Source organism: Manacus candei, unplaced genomic scaffold (genome assembly GCF_025592945.1).
Source record: "Manacus candei isolate 608988 ecotype Guabito, Panama unplaced genomic scaffold, ASM2559294v1 h1tg000028l, whole genome shotgun sequence".
Taxonomy (NCBI): Eukaryota; Metazoa; Chordata; class Aves; order Passeriformes; family Pipridae; genus Manacus; species Manacus candei.
In genome coordinates, this window is record NW_026138076.1 from 16,557,862 (window position 1) to 16,580,540 (window position 22,679).

At 37.0% G+C, this 22,679-nt stretch overlaps 1 protein-coding gene across 15 annotated transcripts in view; it reads right to left on the reverse strand.

Annotated features, from left to right (window-relative positions):
• The window catches only part of TENM3 (teneurin transmembrane protein 3), a 418,913-nt gene that overhangs the window by 64,811 nt on the left and 331,423 nt on the right, over window positions 1–22,679 (reverse strand). For 13 of the 15 annotated variants that reach the window (XM_051790395.1, XM_051790402.1, XM_051790401.1 and 10 more), the window contains 6 exons: window positions 19,915–20,125; window positions 19,315–19,416; window positions 18,975–19,169; window positions 17,440–17,640; window positions 14,358–14,543; window positions 1,359–1,385 (listed from right to left, as the gene is read on the reverse strand). In XM_051790395.1, the coding sequence (XP_051646355.1) occupies window positions 1,359–1,385; window positions 14,358–14,543; window positions 17,440–17,640; window positions 18,975–19,169; window positions 19,315–19,416; window positions 19,915–20,125 (922 nt within the window). The remainder of the gene's footprint in view (window positions 1–1,358; window positions 1,386–14,357; window positions 14,544–17,439; window positions 17,641–18,974; window positions 19,170–19,314; window positions 19,417–19,914; window positions 20,126–22,679) is intronic. The other 2 variants (XM_051790404.1, XM_051790410.1) reach the window with 1 other exon arrangement.

Here is a 22,679-nt window from a genome sequence, read left to right on the forward strand (position 1 = left end):
ACACTGACAGAAGCAAGTACAGATGTGGCACTAAGTATCTTATGAGAAAGTGGCTACAAATCAGGTTTTTCTGGACACAACAATTTTCTGTAAACTTTTATCCAAAAGCCCTATGTAACTGGGTAGACAATTCTTCACTTTTTGAACAACTATCTTTGTGAACTAACTTACTGTTCCATTTTGGTTAACTTCAGTTGAGTGTAGAGCAGTCTTTCAGAAGTAATAGTCTACTTTTTTTTCTTTTAAAGATTTTTGAATTTACTGACTCCTTTCAACCATGTAGCTCCAAATTACAAACATGCCCAGAAAAAAAGTTATAAAGGGTGCTTAACTCTTGTCAAATCACTCTCAGAAGGGAGAGAATCAGGAAAACAGGGATGCTACAGTTACGGATATTGTGCCATCATACCAGGCTGAAATTAATTTTGCTACTCTTCTTACTTTTTCAGACTGCAGTTGCTAATAGTATTTGTTAATGTACGGAGATCTATTTTTTTCTTAATATTCTTCTAATTGATTTATGGAAGACTTACATATATAATTGAAATACTGACAGAGCATTTTAGGAGTCAACTGGGTACACTCAAGACTTATTGTGTGAAAGCCTGGATATTGCCATCAATATTGCCATATTCTAGTCTAAAAAAACCCACAAGGAATAGAGAAAGATACTCAGGGAAAGAGGGGTAGGAATATTTTAAACATTTTTCTAAAACAATTTTTCACCGTAACTGAAGATACAAGAATCTTTGCTGTTTCATGTTAGGTTTTTGCATCCTTGAACCTCTTAACTGAAAATGTTGCACAGACTATAAAAGATTTTTCTAGACTCATAGAAAATACAAGTCATAATTTCCTATAGATTTTCTACATTCAGATAATCAAAAGCTTATTAGCCTTGGGTATTTTATTGATCTGTCTGTATACAAACACACACGTCTCTATAATTAATCTGTTCTTTAGAACTAAAGGCACTTGTACTGTGACGAGTATTGCTTCGCTTTGTTTCCTAAATATTTAGGGTTTTAAAGGTAGAGGTCCAATGACAAAACTAACAACAACAACAAAAGCTCCAAACAGCAAATGAATACTATCTTCAGTTATTGGTTCAGATAAAATCTAATACATGTATACAGTTTGTATATAAATGTATAACTACTGATAAAGTGTTACCATATAAGAGAAGCAAAATTTTATTTTGAGATGAGTTGAAAGCCATATGAGTTATATATATATAATCCATGGAATGTATGTAAGAGAAGATTCTTTTGCCCAGACTAGTATGGTTTTAACTATATATTTATATAAAAAAAAATATGCAAGTATAGGCATGTCATCAAAGAGCAAATATACAGTACCTTTCACTATCTTATCCAAATAGTGAGCTTGAGAATTAAAAAGAAAAAAAAAACAGACAGACATTTCAGAAGTGTCACATAAAACAAGAGTTGTTCAGAATTCACATGCAAATCAAGCAGGTGCACCTGACATGAGAGGTCTTACATTACAAACTGAAAATGTATTTCAAAGCTTTTAAAAATGCAAGAAATTCTCTTTTCAGCAAACATCATCATGATTTAATGAAACTATTTTAGAAACCAGGCCCGCAGAAGAAAAAGAGATGCTACCTCTCTGAGACTACATTTTTCTTCTGAATTCTCTTCACATGCTTTGATTTTTACATATAACAAAAACATAATTAAAGCTAGCTAAAAAATTCAATTTTCAACACAATGTAAGAGCAATTCCTTAGTTTATAAGCTTTAAACACTGACCATGCGGGAAGATCTTTGATTTGCAGGTCACGTATGACAGCACAACCATCACACTATCTTAATTCTCATTGGATTAACAGGATTTTTAGGAAGGGTTTTTTTTTCAGCTTCATTTCAGCCACAGTTATTCTTCTGAGCACACAAAGCAAGTACATAAAATAAGTCGGACTGTGTATAGAGGGTGGAAGAGGCTGTAGTGGGGTTAGTAGTGTGGCGATCCATTTCATTTGAAAAAAACAGGTAAAAATTAAACTTAGGTTTCAGAACTATAAATATAAATAACATGGTATATACAAGAATAGCAAGACTTTTTTTTTTCTGTAGGTTATGACAAATTTTCACAAAAAATTTGCGAGGCAGATGGATGAATGACATACAGAGCGTAAGACGGATTTCAAGCAGCAGGTCCTGCTTTTAATACATGAAGACACAGCACAGATGGGTTACATGTTCCCTCTTCACTTGCAGGAAACACACATAAACTGCAGTTGTGTTAAAGGGGTTAATGTCATACAGCAAAACCACATAGGACAGGTCCACCACAGGCTACCAAACCCAGCCATCAAACCCCACTCAGGTGATGGGATATTACAGACCACTGCACTTGGGACATGCCAATGCTGGATACAATCCCCTGTTTTTGCTGTGGACAAGGTCTCTCAACACAGCCCTCAGGGGTTCTCTTCACTTCAAAATGTGACCTTTTCTAAATTCCTGACGGAGGATGGCCCCTGTCTGGCAGTTCTCTGTCACCCGTTAAGATTGCTTTGGATGGGTAAAAAAGGCATTTCCAACTATAGCCTTTCCTCCAGTTTGAATGAATGGGAAAAAGTTCCTCTTGAGTCCAAGCAGGGAGGTGATGAGAGACATATTATCACAGAAGCCACAGTCACTGCTATGACTAAGAGGTGGAAACTTTTTAGTCCCTTTCTCTTAAAGAAAGTGTCAGGTTTCCACTGCACAGCTTTTTTTTTTTTTTTCCCTATAATGGTAAGGTTAATGTGAGACAAAGTAAGAAGATGAAAACATCAATTACAGAACACTTAGAGCAGCAGCAACAAACTAAGTAGCTTTTCACATTAACCACAAACAAAAAGAAAAGTGATACAGCTGCATTTCAGGGTGGATCAAATTCTTCTCTTACTCATCCAGGAAAATTCCCCTTGCTCCTACATTGCTTAAAACACGGTGTAGTATGCATGGAGGAAAAAATCAAGCTTTATTTCATAAAATGGAAGCAATTAGGTCTGTCTGGGGAATGCATCTGTTCACCAGTAAAACATTAAATGCCTCTACAAATGTAGGGATAGATAACAAAACAGAACATTAAAAAAACTCCTAAGCAACTGAAAATAGTCCCTTCAATCCCACATGCCCCCACATGCTATTTCCATTCACAAATCCAATCTTCATTAAAAAAAAAAGGTAAGAAAATGCTCTTTAAGATTTTTTGTATCCAGTAGTCTTATAAGAAGTCAGTTCCAGAACATGAAACTATAATGCTCAGAAAACAAGTTCTACCTTACAGCATCCTTTTACTCATGGTCACTTGACAGTAAGGACAGTTTTAGAAACTATTTTGGTTAATATGCAGCATTGTAGAAAAATCATAAAGCAGAAAATGAATGACCAAAAATAGCATAACTTTGCAGTGAAGTTTAACCAGCCATGCTGTCTTCCTTGTCTTCACAGCACTACAACTGAAAGAGGAATGAACCTATGTGGAATTACAAAATACAAGCCTTTTTCCCCTCTGTACAGAAAATTCCAGGTGGGATTTGGAGCACTTCAGTAGGATGAAGCATCTCAGCAGGTGCTCATTGGCAAGACACTTACACATTTGGCACATATAGGTTATGTTATGTCCTTTAGAAGTCTAATTACAGATCAGGCAAAGTACCTACAAGGGTTTTCTTGCAGAGTTTAAGACTGTGCTATTTAAAATCTTCCTATTATTTCCAGGAGTAGAAGGACTTCATAATATAGCACCAAATAAAACAAAGAAAAACAAAAATGAAGATACAAAATTTGTATATTTTCTAGCCTAATCAAAATCCAAGAAGATCTAAGTGGCATTCAAAATTCATGCAACATAAAATATCAATGATGCTATCAATCTGTGTGGATATTTATATAAATATGCTGCAGATAAATCTATTCTATAAAAAACAGTCAAACAAATTCACATTTAACAAAGCATATTTCATAATCAGTCAAAACCCTGACTTTTTTTTTTAAAATGTAATGTCTCCCATTAGTTTCCTATCAGAGATGTCAATGTCTTCCTCATTCATATGCTACTTCCTCCAGGTATGACAGAACAGCCTAAGAATAAAAGTACATATTAAATCCATTTATTCCAATCAGCTCCTGTTTGAATCAGCATGAGTCACATACCCATTGATTTGATGTTCCTTAATTGATACTTATAACACTGCTTTATTCCGATTATTCTGTCATAAAGGATTATAACAGTGATATGCTTCTAAATGCTGTATGGCAAATTTATATCTCTCTTACTTTACATTATTATCCTCCATCAGACATCTTCACTTATCATAGTCTTTGTAACCTGTACGCTAGACTACAACATGGCACATATTTTTGTAGTGTATATATAGTCTCGTTACAGTTTCAACTCAACAGATCCACAAAAGTCATGAGTCACTTTGCTCCAAGAGCAGATTTGACCTCACAGTACCATCAGACATGAAGCAAAAATACAAATGAATGTGACCAAAGCCATATTGATCAAGGTCAGTCTAAATAAAAAACAACTTTTAAGGTTTTTTGCTTCCTACACCTTGAAAGTGAGAGTCAAACTCTTGCCTCCTCTCCACTATTACTGTCAGCTTTCTCCCTTCCTTACTGCATTACAGCCTCTTTGTCTAAAAGAAAACAGAAAGGAGAAATTAGGAAGAGAAAAGATGGCTGAAGGTGGGGAGAAAAAAAAGAAGAGATGATGAAGAAATACTTTTAGTATGCAGCAACAATGTAGAATGCTGTTCTGCTCCTCTCAGAGCAAGCTCTGCTTTGTTTACTCTCCCCATCTCCCACAATTCATTATAGCAATTCCCATTCACTGGTGAACAGCTGCATAAGCATCTTTGCTGCTAACACAAACCCCATGCTCTCCAATACCCATTTTCTACAGGAACATGTGAACACCGTATCTTGCATCAGTCATTCTGAACTTCTACATAACCTTGCACCAAGTGTCATATAAGGAGATAGCAGGTTTCTCTTGAAATAAAAAATTCCTATAAGCAGACTATGATATGTTGGTACTATACTGTTTCCCTTAAGTTTTTATCTATTTGTTTAGAGTTAAAAAGCTTTAATATCTTCACTTATTAATTTTTAATTCAGGCAATGATTGATTTACGACTACCTGTGAAAGTTTTATACACTTATTCCTTTGTGAATGTACAGATCTAACAGTCCTCATTCAGTACTCCTTCTCTCACAAACGACAAGCTGCTGATGCCTTTGTAGCAGGCACACTATGCTAACCTAAACAAAGAAGCAACTGTTCTTGTATAGACTTTTCTGTCACCTTCCTTCCTAAGTAAAAATTATGTAGTATAATATCTTCATACTACTGGTATGAAGAGAATATATTCTTATCTCATTTTACCGGTGAGTAACTAAGGCATAGAAAGAGAAAGCGAGAAGCCTCCATCCACTTGGATACAAACACGTATGATGCGATTTTCCAGAATACTTAGAATTATATAGGATATAATATGCAAACCAGTATTTTAGCAAGTCTTGTCCCCAGAAAGTGAATAACAGTCAGAGAACACTTCTTTAAAGTCTGCATTTGTGAACAACTAACAGAAAACACATGGTAGAATCAAGGGTGGAATCTAATTCTTCAAAATTATCCTTAACCAGGAGATCACCCTGTCTCTTGTTATGAACATTACTTCTTACTCCCTGTGCAGCCAAGCAGTAGCAGGGGTTGAGGCACACAGTTCATCAGTAGTTTCACAGACACTTGGCAACAGAAAACTCATTGTAAGCTTTAGGGAGAACGCAGTTTGTAAACAGGTTTTGGTGCTTGTTTAGGAGGAACTGAGTACAAAACTCAGAGTTGACAGCTCTGGTCTGACCTCTCTCATCTATTTAAGGTTCAGTCCATAGTGGTTTACTTCTCCTGACATGGTTAGCAGATCATCCTTATTTTCTCTCATTTACACCCAGCCACAATTTAACTATCCTGACAATGAAAACGCCTTCTGAACATAAAACCCCAAATGTCCCTCATAATATTTAAGCCCAGTATTTCTTATCCTATCCACAGCAGACTTAGGGAGTAGCATATTGATTTCTTTAGGCAACTGCTTTTACTCCTGAAGAACGACTAAAAAAAAGCCAGGCATCCATATGCAAATTCTGAGGAGCTCCATGCCTCCACCAGAAAACTTAAGAGGAGTCCAGAATTCATACAGTATTAAAACTACTGTTGTAGCCTGCCTTCAGAAAGGTTCACTCATGTCAAATTCACTACAAATTCAAATCCACTACAGTCTTCTCTTGAGTCTTTTCTGTCTGGCAAACTGCTTCCTATCTTGGATTTGTGCTGCTGATTATTCTTACTTAAGCACAGAACCCAGCATTTGTTGAATTGCACCTTATTTTTCTGCATAGTCTGTGCTATTTGTTAAAGTAATTTTAAATTCTTGTCCTATCTTCCAAAGTGCTGGGGGGTGACAGGCTTTGGTTTAATTTGCAAATGCAATTCCTTCTATTCATCACTGAACATTACTAAAAGCACATGTTCTACTGTAAGCAGCTCATGGTCGTCATCCATTCTCTGAGTTTTTAAGAACCTTGTCTTCGACATACCATATGTTCAGAGCATTGCTGCCAATAGAGAAGGATTACAAACACTCTTCCCTTTTGATATGTTTTTACTCCTAAATTGCCATTTTGCCCCTCTTGTAAAGGAGAGAACATGGATGGAACTTTAGTTTCACACGATTTTATTTCTTTTCCTCCATACAAAGGTCAAAACATAACCCTCACCCTGAACTCATACCTTCTTCATCATTTATGCACTTCAGATATCTGCAGAGAGACCTGATTTCACTGCAACTTATCCCTTGCCAGAACTGCAACCGTTCTTTGCAGCAACCATTTATGGGCTTTTATGTACAAAGGCATATCTGTCCTTTAGATTTTTGTTCTGGAGACCATCATGATTTCTCATCATTATTACTGGAAAGCCACATATATCTTAGAATTAAAGGTTCAGTTACTTTTAAGGATGTAGCAGACATAGGAAATTTGGAACTGCCAGTAAGTTAATGAGCAGTGTTGTTTCCCACTTAACATCTATTTAGCTCGAAGAGGATTTAGAAGAAAGTGTATATGCCACTAAGGCGTTAAAACTACCCCACATGTAAAGGCTGAAAGAGTTCAAATGTCCATTTGAGACCACTGACAAACTTGTGAAGACCTGCCTCAGAGGCAGGTAAAACCTAATGCTTACTTTAAGAACTGCATGAGAGGTGAATTTGGCTTGAAAACATATTAGGGGATGGATCAGGATGGGAAGCATTACTGTTTGCATCTTTCTTCCTCACTGAAAGTTATTTACAGAATGTGTCTGACCAGCATGCAACTATGCAGTGTACAAAAGCACCTGCTCCCTGGCCACTTCAGCTCAAGTAAGCTTTGCAACATGCTTTAAAATTCTTCACATCTCAGAAAATGCTGCTGTTCTCTGAAAATGTGCCAAACTTGAACTTCACAAGTGGTCCCCATTTAAATGCAAATCAACTAATTAGCAATTTAAAGTACGCTAACAGATAATCTGTATTTGAGATACTTGGTCTTTAAATGTGTTAAAGCCCACTTTTTTTCAGTTCCAGAAACGTGTGCACTACTTTAAATTCACCTGGTAATTGAGTATTTTTATGGTTACCAAATGGACAAATATTTTGCATATTCAAGGCTTGGCCTGGATAATTAATAACATGACCTTTAGGCACAGGAAAGATCAAAAGCAAATTTGTTCTAGATTTCACAAAATCTTGCTAAACTGTAGCTATCACTCCTCTGTGTGACAAAAAAGTCATCATCTCTTTTTTGTGGGGCTTTAGCATTGAGGGTACTGGTATAAATATTGTTGTGAAATCCCAACTGCAATCTAGTCAGGTGTTTTGAAAGTAGAATTTCACTGTCAATACTGTGGTGAACTAATTGATATTGGATAGAATTAATTTTGAATATTTGGTTGATTTAAGCTGATAAAAGACTGTTTGAATGTCAAAGGTCATACCTTCACTCAGATACAATCTTAATTTTAAGATGAAATTTGTACTCAGGTATAAATCCATGAACTCACAACTAAAGAAAAACATAAATTTAGGAATTTTGATAATTACACAACATATTCATACAGCAGAAATTATTCCAATTTAAGGAACAAAAATTTCCTTCTAATCAAAATTCTAAAATTTCAAAAGAATCTTAAAATTTATGAAGAATTCCCATGAATGCATTAAGGTACAATTAATATGTGACACATTAAACCACTATGAAATGTAAATACTGTCAGAAATTTCAACTCCAGAGAAAAGTAAACTATACTTGGCAACTAGCATCAACACTAAAATGACGGTGGTGATTGTAACTCTGGTTATCCATGCTGCTCTCCCGCTAACATGCAGATGTGGAGAAGACAGATCAAGCCCTCCAACTGGTCCATGACTTACTCTGTCAAGCCCAGGTGTCAAAAATGTATAGTGCAATGACATATAGCCACATCAATTTTCCTATAAGCACTTCGTTTAATTAGCTGGAGGAACACATTTGTCTTTACTTGCTCTCCGATCCATAAAGAGATAAAGTGTCATTTCCCTGCAGTCATATTTGAAATCTGTAATATAAGGAGCCCTAAGCTAAACACGTGAAGAGAACAGGTGCAGACCATATAACTTACTGGAGCAGATGATGTCTTAGTGTTCCTCAGCACTAGCTGTATTTCTGTACTGGTCACAGAGACCAGCACAGAGATGCCTTCATGTATGTCCCTAGTCAGAAAACCACTTTAAGCAGTCACCAGAACAGAGTCTGTGCTAATGGAAACACACTTATGGGAGTGTGCTCTACATGTTATTTTTTTCTTAATTCTGAATATCTAAACCAGATGACTTTCCTGTTTTTCTGGCTAAAACAGCTGAAACTAGAAACTTCTTGCTGAAGAAAACTTTTTTTTTGGTTTGACTGGCACGCTACTGTCTTTTCATGAAAAGAAAAGGGTTAAAATAAATACTTCGCTGTCTCTTGCTATTTTTTTTCCTCAACAAAATTTTAGGGGAAATTATTAGAAGATAAACCAATTAGATCCCGATTCTCACTGGAATATAAACACAGGCTGTACACTTACTTCTCAGTGGACCACCACTGGATTGGATTTTCAGTTCTGTATACCAGGTAAAGCAGCCTCATGCAGCACTCAAAAGTAGCACGGAAGTACCATGATGCTAACTTTAGCCCTCCTGAGGGATTAATATGAATGCTTAATGACATTAATCCACATGTACCTCATTTATGTTTAACGATATGCTTTCCATGCACACATATTTAAATATTAATTTTGGATTGAAAGATAATCATTCAACATGATAACAATTAAACAGCTGTAACCTGTCTTGTGTTAAGTAATGGAGCTGCAGGCAAGCTTTATAAACAGATGGTCTTACCCACCCATGCTTAATGTTAAAGACTTTTAAAAAAGAGGTGTTGACAATTCTGAACAAGAAGGCATAGTTTTAATGCAAATTGGCCGATTTGCAATTTAGATTACTCTAAAACTAATTTAGTCTATAGAAAAAATTAAGCTGCATTGTAAAACTGAGATATTACACAGCACATGGATACAGGAGGTTCCCCACCAACACAATTATTTACTAATTTCATTCAGCTAACAGAGTTTAATGGAAAAGCAGCTGGAAAAGTATTCATATTTATGGGCTCCCTATGACAGTTACTTAATATACTCATGGTCCATGACAGTTATCTCACAAAAAATAATAGACTTTCTGAAACAGTATCTGTTCTAATCTCACAAAACAACTACTCAGACAGGAGAGGGTCACTGAACTCATTGCAAGCCAGAACAGAAAGAAAACAAAAACATACTTTAGTACAACTGTGTTATGAAAACTTAGTTACAGAGCAAATTTTCATCCAGGCTATCACCTGGGCACCAGCTACGCATGCATGGTCTTGTATCACACTGAAATGCAGACTGAGCTTCAAAAAATAATACGGATGTTCACCTCAGACCCAAGAATGTCACTTCCAGACTAAATAAACAATTGACAGGTGATTTTCCATCGTTTTGCAGCAAACTGTTGATTTAATCTGTTCTCATGGGGATACAGGAAATGGCAAAGCATTACGTTAAAACATTTTAGCAGGGCCTGTTGTGACCGGACAAGGGGTAATGGCTTTAAACTAAAAGAGGGTAGATTCAAACTAGATTTAAGGAAGAAGTTTTGTTCAGTGAGGGTGGTGAAACACTGGAACAAGTGAGAGGTGGTGAATGCCCATTCCTGGAAATATTCAAGGCCAGGTTGGACGAGGCACTGAGCAACTAAATCTATTTGAAGATGTCCCTGCTTACTGCAGGGGGAGTTGATCTCTAAAGGTCCCTTCCAATCCAAACTATTCTGTGATCCTATCATTTTATGATTAAAGTTCTCAGGAGGGAAAAGATGTTAAGCAAATGAGGTGCCTTAAATTGTTTAGAATGTGAAATATACATAGTCAGTGTTTAGTTCAAACCTGTAAGATGTTAAACAATACCACCAGGTCTTGAGTTTTGTTAATTCTCATTAGATTCATTTTTTCAAAATACTGAGCACACACTTATCTGATGAAGATCTTTGATATAAATTTGTAGAAGTATGTGTTCAGAGCAAAGGGAATGATTCACAAGTGTGGCTGACATCAAGTGTGGTATTAAGTTGGAGCTACCCTGTGCCAAAGACGTGTCATGGAACAGTGGATATCAGCAACACACATCAGGTTTACCGCATTAGTCAAATCAATCTTCCCCACCTTACTATACACATTGCTTCAAACAAATAAAAAAATCCCCACTTTACTTAGTCTATTATGCTCTCTATCACAAATCAAAGTATATAAAATACATATGTATATTATTTTGCGAATCCAGTCTTCCTCAGTTTTACGGAAACGCTGAGATTTAACCAGGTAAGCAGATGTCTAATTTTTTTTCTGAACAAAAAAAGCAAATCTTTGCAATCACCTATGATTTCGCTTCCCAACATTCTGAAGTTTTGCAATAAAAAAAAACCAACACAACAAAAGGTATCTGGGAGCTGAGGGCAATCAGAATTTCCTTTGGTTAAATTCCATTTGAATATTTTGAAATACATGTAAAAATCAGCATAACTCAAAAAGCAATCAAGGTTTAAAGGATATCAGAGAGAAATAAAACTGAGGACTACCTTGTTTTAATTAAGGAGATAGGTTTGTTTTTTCCTTCATTCTACCTTTGAACACATCAACTTACAACAGTTAACCAGTGGGTTAACTGAAAATGAGACAGGACAGATAGTCAGTATTTAGAAATATATAAAAATCATTAGCTGAGATGCAAAATTTTTTTTACCATTTTAAACAGCATTCATGTTTCACAAAAATACCATAAACTCTTTGAACAAAAGAGTTATGGATTTAGATGATTCAGTATACATTCCAGTTAGCGCCCCCATGAGTAATGCATACATATCTATCCCATTCTTTACATCCACCTAGAGATCTGGAGGTCTATTCCTTTCCCAAAAAGTGAATACAGTCAATTGCCTTTAAGATTTGCAACTCCTTTGGAATATTCCTTTCCCAAAGAAGTTGTAAATTTTGGCTGTTGCCCTTCACAGGCTTCCAGCTAATAGCTGCAACAAAGAAACACATTTGCATTTCTAAAGTACTTCACAGTATGGCAGCTAAATTGTTAATGACTTTCAGAAATAAGAAGAGTGCAATTGTTTATTTTTAGACATATAAAGACAGAATGAGTGGGAGTCTTTCATATGCATAACACAAATTATGTAAAGATTCTGCTACTAAGTCGAGAGTTGTAAGTGGCATAAAATGCCTGGGTTACAAATGGGGGGTGACCATAAGAAACTGGTTTGCATAGAAAAACATTCTGAAGTCCCTTGTGTTCTGAAATTTACTGCTCAGAAAGACCTATTACCTACTGTAGGGCGGGTGAGAGAAAAGCAATTTGACTCTTCATCTGCCAAGCTGAGGAGGCAGCAATTTTTACCCCACAAAGAGTAAGTACTCTTGGAAATGAGCAATAAAATAACCTGGCTTCTCTGTAACACTGGGCTCCTGAAAAAAACAGCTCTAAAAAAATAAATATAACAGCAGGCTAGAGCTTGTACCTCCTTACTTGTATTGGAGGCTGTAAGGGCAATAATAACTAATCAAACTATCTTAACAGCAGCAGCCACAACTAAACACCCATTTAAAGAATAAACAGGTGGGAAGACAGACCTGCTCGCCCAGTGCTGAGGAAAAACTTGTTTGTGCTTAATATGTTGGAAAAATTGTTCAAGAGCAGTTCATCCGTATATAACTACAACCCTTGAAATGCTGCCAAGGTCAGCGAGACCAACAGCAGAGCAATCTGCTGAGTAATTGCTCCTTGGCAAGTTAAAGCAGTCAAGGGAAAGGCTTTATCCTACTTCTAAATATTTACTTTCTTTTATTGTTCAGAAAGCAGTTCTCTCCCCACCTCTCTACTCTCTTTGTCAGCATGTTTTCTGGAAGCTCCTCAAAAATGTTAACCCTATTGATTCTCCCTGTGATTCTGCAGATGCACCTTGATTCGTGCTCTTTCCTATGTCTGAGCAGTCTCATTAGTAAATAATAATAATAATAATAAAAAAAACCAGTTGTGATTGCTGTAAAAAATAATTTACAAGTCAATCTTACTACTTTCACACCTGACTCCCTTCTACAAAACAAAACCTTGCCTTCCTGGTGCAATGATGTGGTCGTCAGTTAATACAGTTGTAACAGGCCCTCGATTTCCCTGCCCTCAAAGCTCTCACCACTGCTTCTCACGAACACCAAGCACAGCAAACCCACCCACCTCAGTCAGGGCTATAAACGAGCCAGGAACGCAGCTTGGGTTTTACTGTTTTCAAAATACTCGTGCCTCAGTGATGGCTTAGCTATGCTAACACATTCAGAATTAGAGTCCTTCCAAAACTTCCATGGAAGTTAAGGTGCTCCAGCCTCTTTTTAGCTTGTGCTAAAAGCAAATAATTCCATATTCACATCTATCAGCTCCACTGTTGTTAGACCTACCATCCTATCCTGTTGCTTCAGCTACATCACCTCTTTTAACTGTCTTTCCTCCATGTCTCCAAACATAAAACTATATGATTTTTAATTGAATGTTTTTTTGACTCTTCAGATTGTTTGTGATTTCCTCATCACTCGATGTTACACTTGCCTTTGTCTGACCTGTGGCTACCTCTTTTGTTGCCTATTCAATCCACCTCTAAGTGCTTAGCCATGATGTTTCTCATACTTGGGAGATGTGTCCCATAAATACTTCAGTCGCACTGTTACTCGTGTCACAGCCTTTGATAAGCTTTGTACACCTAAGTACAAACTAGACATCTCTTGAATGTAAACCACTGCCAGTTCCTTTGCCTGTGTTTCCTACCTGTTGCCATGCAATAGTTACAGACCTGCAGCGTTTTGTACAAAGGGGAATTAGTGTGGAAGGGAATTTCTTAGCACCACAGCTCCACTTTTTCTTAGTCTTCTTATTTACATGCATAATTTCTCATGCCAGCTCACTGTCAAAACCTGCATAGTGGAGAGAGATATCCTACTGTATATGGGACATACGGACTGTAAATAACTGAGTATGGAAAGCTCCATTGATAAAGGCACAGTAACTTCCAAAGTTTTTCAGGTACTAGAACTAACTTGGTTACAGAAACACAGAAGCTGTAATAAGGATGGCTTCTTCTCAATCAGCTGTATTAAACTGCTGTTACATTATTAACATGTAATAAATTTGAGAGCATTCTAAAATAGAACACTATGTTGACAGGAAGATAAATTTGGGCAAAATTTTTGCATAGGTAAGTCACTTTATAGAGCTTCTTCTCCTTAAAAGAAAAAAAAAAGAAAGAAAAACAATAGGAAGCTTCATTTCCAAAAGACATAAAGCTATCACATAAAAACAGAAAAGCACAAATCAAGTAATATATTTACAGTTAAAAATAAAAGTAACTTCCTCCTCACAGAAAGGCAGTTAAAGGGAAAAGATTGAAAAGGAAATTCATCCACCTTGTTTTCATAACACACTAGGTACAAAGAACTCATGAGCCATTATATAACCATTTCCTTTCTTAAAATATCAACTCCTTTCCACAGACTGACATGTGCTAATATTCTGTTTGAAGAAACATTCTTCAAAGTAATGCACTTCTTATTCAGCCATGGCCAGCAGCGCTGGCTGTTTGAATTTTGCAGCGAAGACAGCGTAAAGCATAGCCGGCCTACCAATGGTGCAGTGCTCTCCGTTCCATCCCTGGCTACATTCACACTTCCCGTCCTTGCAGGTGCCGTGCTCGGCGCAGCGGGGATGGCAGGCTCTCTGGTTGCAGGTTGTGCCCGTCCAGCCCTCCTCGCAGCGACACGTGCCACCCATGCACACACCGTGCGTGCCGCAGTCCACGGAACAGATTTCTGCATTTGAGAGGAGAGAGGGGGAGAAAAGGGGGCAGAGAGCACAGGGGAGAGAGAGGGTATGCATTAATTAGCATTGCTACATTATAATTCAACATGTGAAGAATAAAAAAGGCAAACTATTTGAAAGTTAAATCAAAGGAATTTACTGTGAAAGACATTTTTATGTAAGATCCAACAGAACAGAGAGTACAGTTTTATCTCTTTGCTCATGGTCACTTAGCCAGCATACTTTAGTGATGTTTAAGCATTCACAGCTCTTTTGCTGTCTCTGAGTAATTTTCAATCATGTTTTTTGTGATCACATATATCTTAAGAATAACCATTTTTATCTTGGATTACATGGCACTTAGACCTAGCTGAACTTACACTGTACTCACGGTGACTAAATGTAACATATACCTAGATCATTGTGTGTTCTGAGTGAAAATCTAATATGATGAAGTTCATTTTAACAAGGTTTCCCCTCCATACCCTTCTCCCTGTTTTCTTTCGAAGTTAAAATGTGCCATTTCTGACACATTTTTTCATTATAAAGAATCGGCCCTAGTGAGACAAATTATTACTATGCTGACACACTGACATATCTGTTAAATATAAAAGATGATTCTCTTTTACTTTCAGTAAATTTGTATCAGTGACAGCTGTGAACAGTCTGGTTTAAATAATAGTTTGTTAAAAAAAAAATAAATCAACATACAGCAATTTAACTTGTCATATAGTAACAGGATCTTGTATCTGATAGAATAATTGAAAAATATATTAACAGCCAAAGGTAGTCAGAGCCCAAACAACGCATATTAAGTCTCAGCTAATACAAGATGATAATTTAGACTGCTAGATTTTGCATTTACAGTTTTGGTTCATTTAGTCAGATTCCAGCAAACTTTACTTCTGCTAAGCAAACAACAGAAAACCAAGAGGAGATACAATACAGCCTAAGGGACTTCTTTAATTTCTTGGCATATAGCTGGTTGTAGCCATGTACTGGTTCACAGAAGTGTTGTATTTAGTTTTTGTTTTCTTGTAAAAGACAACAAGTAACTTAGGAATAAAAGATCAAAACTATTTTTAACAGCAAAAGAAAATTTAATCAGTGCAGGAAAGGTTTCTAGCTTCCCAATCAACAGTGTTATTCTTCTGGCTGTCTCAAAGTGCTGTGGAACATTAAACAGTATCAAGGAGCTGCGATATTTCTTGTAAGAAACAGCCCAAAACCTCTGTGGAGAAAGACAGCTGTGATTTCCCCCTCCCCTTTTTTTTGCCCCTTATATAGCATTTTATATCTACTTTGAATTAAATTTTTGATTAAGAGATGCAAGATGGTTTGGTTAACTTTAGGAGGCACAAAACGTCAACGCAGCTCCAAGAAAGAAAGGTTTATTTCTTTTCAATCTAATCAATTTTTCATTAGGGTGAAGGTGTTTATCAGCTTTTAGCACACTACCTTTGAGCAAGATGCGTCAATCTTTGTAATGAATTTATTAATTAGAGCTAATTTAATTGAAGTGGAATTGAAGGGCTAATTAACGGACAAACTGCTGATGAAGATAGAGGAAAGCTCTGCTGATTTCAAACCTATAAAACCCTCTGATGGAAATAACTCATTCTTTTCTTCATCGAGCAATTTAACAACATGTTTATGGGCAACATTTACTTTTTTAGTGTACTACTCTGAAGGTCGTTTTGCACAGCTTCTGCAAATAATCTGCGCACGGTTTTACAAAGCTCTTTTTTGAGTCTGACATACTTGAAATATTTGAGATAAGAAACATTTTATGTTATTTTAATGACAAATCATTCCTTGAAACATAAGTAAAAGATGAAGCATAATTGGTCATCAAAAAAAAGTGTAGAGAACATCGTGTCAAGAAATAGGGGATCCATGTTTTGTCTGAGAAGTAGGAAGGGTCTCTCATAAATAGTCAGTTTTAGTGCCAGAAATGCTCAGAGAAGAATTTTTTCTTCTAAACAAATTTCACAGAAGACAACATTTTCTTCTGTCACTTTTTCTTGAATGTTTGGAACTCTGTCCTATCACTCTTGTATGCATAAAACATAATGGAGTATCACAGATCCTGGTCAGGAAGTACATTTGTTTTAAAAAGATGGTTCCTCATGAAAAAGTTATATTTATTCATAAGCTGGCATAAACCCAGCTAGCCCATGTGTTCAGTTTTCATTAACAAAATGTCTGAGTTCTTAGGTGAACTGGTTTAGACAAATATATGTCTCACAGTTAGACATGATTTGTTTTTTGATATGTGGCTACCAAACAAGATCCTAAAAAATCGTATTTGTCAAAAAGCTGCTGTCATACTTTATAAATATTTAGATTTTGCTCTCTGTGCTACTACCTCTAGTTTTCTGCTTTTGTTTCTAAGCTCAGACAATGAGTTTAATAAGCTCAGTTTCATATTTCAAGAAATCCCTCTGTTCTTCACTCCTACCAACTCCTTCTACCCTGGCAGCCTGTACCCTGCCTTGAAAGCTGTTTAAGATTCATTCTCACATTCCCTTTGCCTTCAAACTTGAATGCTGTCTGTTTTTCAAGAAAAATGGCTCCAAATAGTAGAAGAGATTTTTAAAATGTGACTGTCTCTGGTTTCACAAGTGTAGTTTCAAGTTTCTAAACAGATGTATGAGGTAAGATTATGCAGAATACCTGAAGTTACCAGGTGAATGCAGCGAAAAGATACAAACAAATACATTGATTTTCAAATCTTTCAAACTCACCAATTATTTTGAACCTTTGAATCAATTCACAGTTCATGCTGAAGTCAACTCCAAGACATCAATCAGCTCAGCAGGTCAGGCCTTTACAAAATACTGTCATTAAAATGCTCCTATTTAGGATAAGAACATTTTACAAAATGCCAGTGCTTTGAACTCTTACCATTGGAGCAATCTGGACCTGTCCAGTTGGGGTCGCAGGTGCAGGTACCACTCTCTTGAAGGTAGGTGCCATGACCAGAGCACTGGTCAGAGCACATTGTCTTCAGGATTTCACAGTTGTTGCCACCCCAGCCCGGGTTGCAGTGGCACTCGCCGTGGATGCACATGCCGTGGCTGGAGCAGGCTGGGTCCAAGCAATCCGCTGCAGGGAGATGAGAAAGGTCAGTTTAAAATTGTCCTTCCTGACAACAGTAATCAACTCCTAGATGCTCATGGCACTTTTGGGCTTAATTCATATTTTAAGACCTTACGAAATAGGCAGCATTGCATTCATCTCAAAAGTAAACATTAGTAAGTTGATGCTGAGAAGTTGACCTTTCTTTCATTACAATGAGTGAGGAAAAGACAGAGTGAACCAAGGCATCTTGATGCCAGCCTCCCTTCTCTGGCTACAAGTTAAATCACTCTTTGTCATCACTACTTGCATAGCTGCAATTTTCCTTGTAAGAACACCTTGTTTCCACATCACTTTCTGATACTATGAAATCTGTGCATGCACATAACTGTCATGAAGACAATTACAGGTTACCACTGAGTTAACGGAGAATCTTTCAAGGTTTGCTAATTTTTCTGAATAACAAGAAGATTGGCTTTGAGTCTTGGGCCACTGATCTTGATTCTGCCTAATCACAGTGTAACAAGTGTTGGGATTCCCTGCAGCACTTGGTATGAACTGACCCCATCCACTGCTATACAGTTTTGACAGCTGTACAGGACCCTCAACTTGTCTCAGAAATGAATGAGTTGCATCCTGTCTATCTGTCTTAATTCACTTTAATGTGCCTTAGATGACGAGATTTAATTTAGCAATTTGACTCAATAAAATGTTACACTTGTAGGGTCAATGGTCTGAAAATTTAATTCCAGAGACTTAATTGCATTACTTTGTATGTGGAGATCAATAAAATCAATTTGATTGAGGAAGAAAATGGCACTTTTTACTTCCTAAAAAAGCAGAATGGAAAATGAACTGCATTTTGCTGCACACCAGAACCAATATTATTATACACATCTCTGGAATACAAAAATGATGCATCATTTTTCACTCTGATGCACTTGAATCAGCACTTTCCACAATGTGGTCAGTGGAAAAGATCACTAACAAATGCAATACATTAGCGATTCACTCTATACCGTGAAAATTCATTAAGTATTCCTACATCTGTATTTTGGGTGCTTTCTTCTTAGGTGAACTCAGCCAGAAAAAAAATAAAAATACTGGCAAGCAAAAAGATAATGCATGTTACTCAGAATTTTCCCACTGCTTACCTAAGAAAAAATAAGGCATAATAATTATGTAGAATTCAGAGATACTAGTGATTCCCAAACTTGATTTGTAGTATTCTAAAATGATTTTTGAAGAAACATGGTTAGTGCATAAGATCTAGATCTAGAAAAATTGATAGAGCTGGATGTGCCAGCTGTAAACCTGTTGTAAACAACAGCCGACGCTGGTGTAAATATATCCTAATTTACCTTCTTCACAGTTTTCTCCTTTATACCCAGAGTTGCAGGCACAAGAGCCCATGATGCAAATGCCCCGGCCCCCACACTGGGGATCGATGCACTGACTTGTAGGCACATCACACTCGGTGCCCTTCCAGCCGCTGTAACACAGGCAGCGTCCTTTGGAGTACTGCCCATTGCCACTGCACAGCACTGGGCAGGCTGCTGTGAAACAAAACATGGCAGAAAAATTAAAACCAAGGTCTTCATCAAAGCTTTATAAAGAAGAACATGTAAGAAGTTGCTTTTCTGATGTATTTGTCTTCATGCTCACTTAGACTGACTAGAGAAAAGCATTGGGTTGATTTACCTCTCGAACAATCGGGGCCCAGAAACCCAGGAAAACAATGGCAGGATCCAGAAACACATTCACCATTACCATGGCAATTTCGGGGGCATTCCACCACAGACTCTAAAGGGAAAAAGAGAAGGATAATTTACAGATGCCCACTGCATGAAGTACTTATCATGTGAACCACTACTATCTGACAGCGTGCTCTTGCTCCAAGAAGTGTTTATGTTTGGTTTGTTTGAAGAGCACAAATAGCTGTGATCTTCTATTGCTGATGCCTCTAGTATCTTAGGACATTATATTCCAACAAAAAGGCTAAAATTATAATGGTAAAACTATATGAGCTCCATACTTAAAATCTGTGCCCTGTGTCATTTAACAAATACTTCAAAACAGTGTCCTTTCAAACATAATTTTACTAGAAGGCACACCCCTTATGCTTTATATGAAGAAATTAAAATATACACTCTGTGTTTTATTCTGAGCAGCAAAGGAAACACTGTGACTGGAAAACCCATGAAAAAAAAAGATCATTTAACTATGAAAACTTATCTATGTATTTCTAAAAAACCTGACCAGTAACTAGCATTTGGTAAGAGCTTTAAAGATTATGCTTACCTATAATTATGGTATTAAAAGACACCTGCTCTGCATTTTTCCCATCATTGTAAAAGGCAAGGTGCCAGATGCCAGAATCCAAATACTGGATAAAACCTGCCTCGTGGAGACTGACAGACCTCGCCTGCCGCCCCGCTCGCTCTGACTCCAGCAGGTTGCGTTGCTCCCTTGCGATCAGCCGGCTGCCATCCAGGAGCTCCACAAAGTCGTACTGCAAAGAGAAACAGACAGGAACTTGACAAAGTCATGGGATGACCCATGGCATCGTCAGCTTCCCCACAACACCCTGACAACATGCTTGTATTTTGACCGAGGGTTTCCTTTTGGAGCAGGGAAGCAGGAGCTGAAACCAAACCTTGTTTCTTTCTTTGCCCCTTGAGAAGCATTCAAACAAAATTACTGACTAGTTCTCATGCTTATTAGAGTGGCTTTTTCAGTGACAAGTGGCCAATGAACCTATTACATACACTGGGGGAAGAAAACATTAGTTGAAATGAGTCTTCAGTCACGACTGCCACCTGAATTACAGGTGAGACCTAACTTTCCAACTCTGTTATACGCATATGGGTTAATAATAATATCCAACACTAATAATCTACTTTTCTTCATTTAGTTTCAGATGAAGGATTAAACTGCTCAATTCCCCTTTTGCACAGTGTGGAATTGTGGAGGAAGGAAAGCAAGAGCTTTACTTTGCATTGCAGAAGCTCAAAAGAGCAGATGGAAAGCAGAAAACATTGCAACTGTTGAAAATGACAAACTGACAAAAAAACCATGGTACCTCCAGTCAATGGACAGCATATACTGCATTTTTAACAATCATCAGTGGGGCTTTGAAAAATGTAGTGGTATCTCAGTTGATACAACAAGCAAACTCACAACACAAGGTTTGATGTATGTTAACCTTAACTAAGGCTAATGGGACCTGGAGGGATAAAACTGCTCCAGGCCCTACATTTATTTACACTATCTAGAGTCTGTTCTCATGGCTTTAAAGTTTTCCTCTGCCTCTTTTGCATGTAAAGATCAATATGTATAGAGCAAAATTGAACAGGTAGGAAAATTAAAGAGCATTCTTGCTTGTGGTAGAAGGTGTCTGCTTTTCCTGCCAAGACTGTTCAAAGTTTCCCTTTTACTGTGACACATGTTTATTGTATGAAGTGAACTGTAACACATAAACCTTCAATCTTCCCACACGTTGGAGATATTTCTCAAATGGAATTACATCCAGGGCCTATTAAAGTAAAGGCCAGCATATGAAACCACTGATTCAGCTGAGCTGGGATAAGATCAGTTCCCAGGACCAGATAATCAGTGATTTTACACCCTGACTTGTGACCTTCAGAAACTGTTCCCAGGACAAAGGAAAATATGATAGCCTTTGTCCTGGAACAAGGGTTTAAGTGCTTATGATCCCTTCTTGAAATTGCAGGCCAAAATTCACTGCTACTCTAAGACTGTTCCTCCCCAGTATGTGAAGGAAATGCATTGTTAATACGCCTCCATCAACACCTGAGACACTTTCCCAGCTATGTCTGAATGAGCAGAATAGAATATAATGTGATTAGGATGCAGTATCTCAGTAGCTTTGTATGTGCTGCATCACATTAAAATGAATGCAAACGTTTTGGGAGAGCAACAATTATTCACAACCATTCAACATTCTCATTTGTCAGAGAATTAAATATTTATCTTATTTTGTGTGAGAGAGAAAAACAATTTTTTTTTTTTAACTCTCACCTGACTGAAGAGCACTTCTCTCTGGTGGTTCTCACTAATATTTTAAAAAAGGGAAAGCTTGGGGAGCTCTGAGTTTTAACAAGTCAATTATAGACATTAAGAGCGACTTTGCCATTTGTATACGGCAGGAGATCAATTTTGTAGAAGGACAATTTCAGACGAAAACTGTATTTTTGATACAGAAACAAGTGGTTACACTACTAGATTGACCACTAATGGCTGGCTGACAAGCACAGTACAATTAATGATTTCATATTTGTAATGTAATAAGGACATATGCTGTTACCATAACACCATTTTAGACTACATTTCACAAGTCATACAGAAAGGAATTTACTGTTCATTCTGTCCCCCAGCAAAAAACAATAATGGATCTTAACTCTTTTAATATTTTTATATTTAGGATATGATAACAAAAACAGACTGGAAAAACAATTATCTTCGTAAGCAAAACCATGCCAATTTAATTTTCCTCCTACTAGAATAAATTAATTACCTTTATATTGAGCCTAAAGGTACTGATTTGCCCTACCATTCATACGGTTTTGCTTTAAACCAAAATCCCTTTTTTATTCTTAAAAGTCTCTTTAAATAAACATATTGATTCTCTGGCTGCAATGGAACTGACATTTTTAGAAAGTGTCACAAAGACTTTCAGGCTTGCATTGATTGGGTTTTGAATGGACAGCCACCGTCAATTATTTCTAGTTGATTTATTTATGATTCCCCAGAAAGAGAGAACTATGCATCTCAGATCAGTCTGTGACACACACATAGTAGCTGTGCTTGAGACTAATTTTGGCCCCTAAAGAAAATACAGCAAGGCAACCAAAAATTCTTTCTTGATTACAATACATCAAACCACTTCCTATATGCTGCATCCCTATTATTTTGTATTATGGGACAGAACAAGAGTTAAATTTGCTGCATTCTCTTATTACTTAATAATAAAGTGCTAAGCAACTGATAGGAATGTTTTATATACAATTCATCCTGTTCCAAGACAAGAGTGTAAACTAAGATTT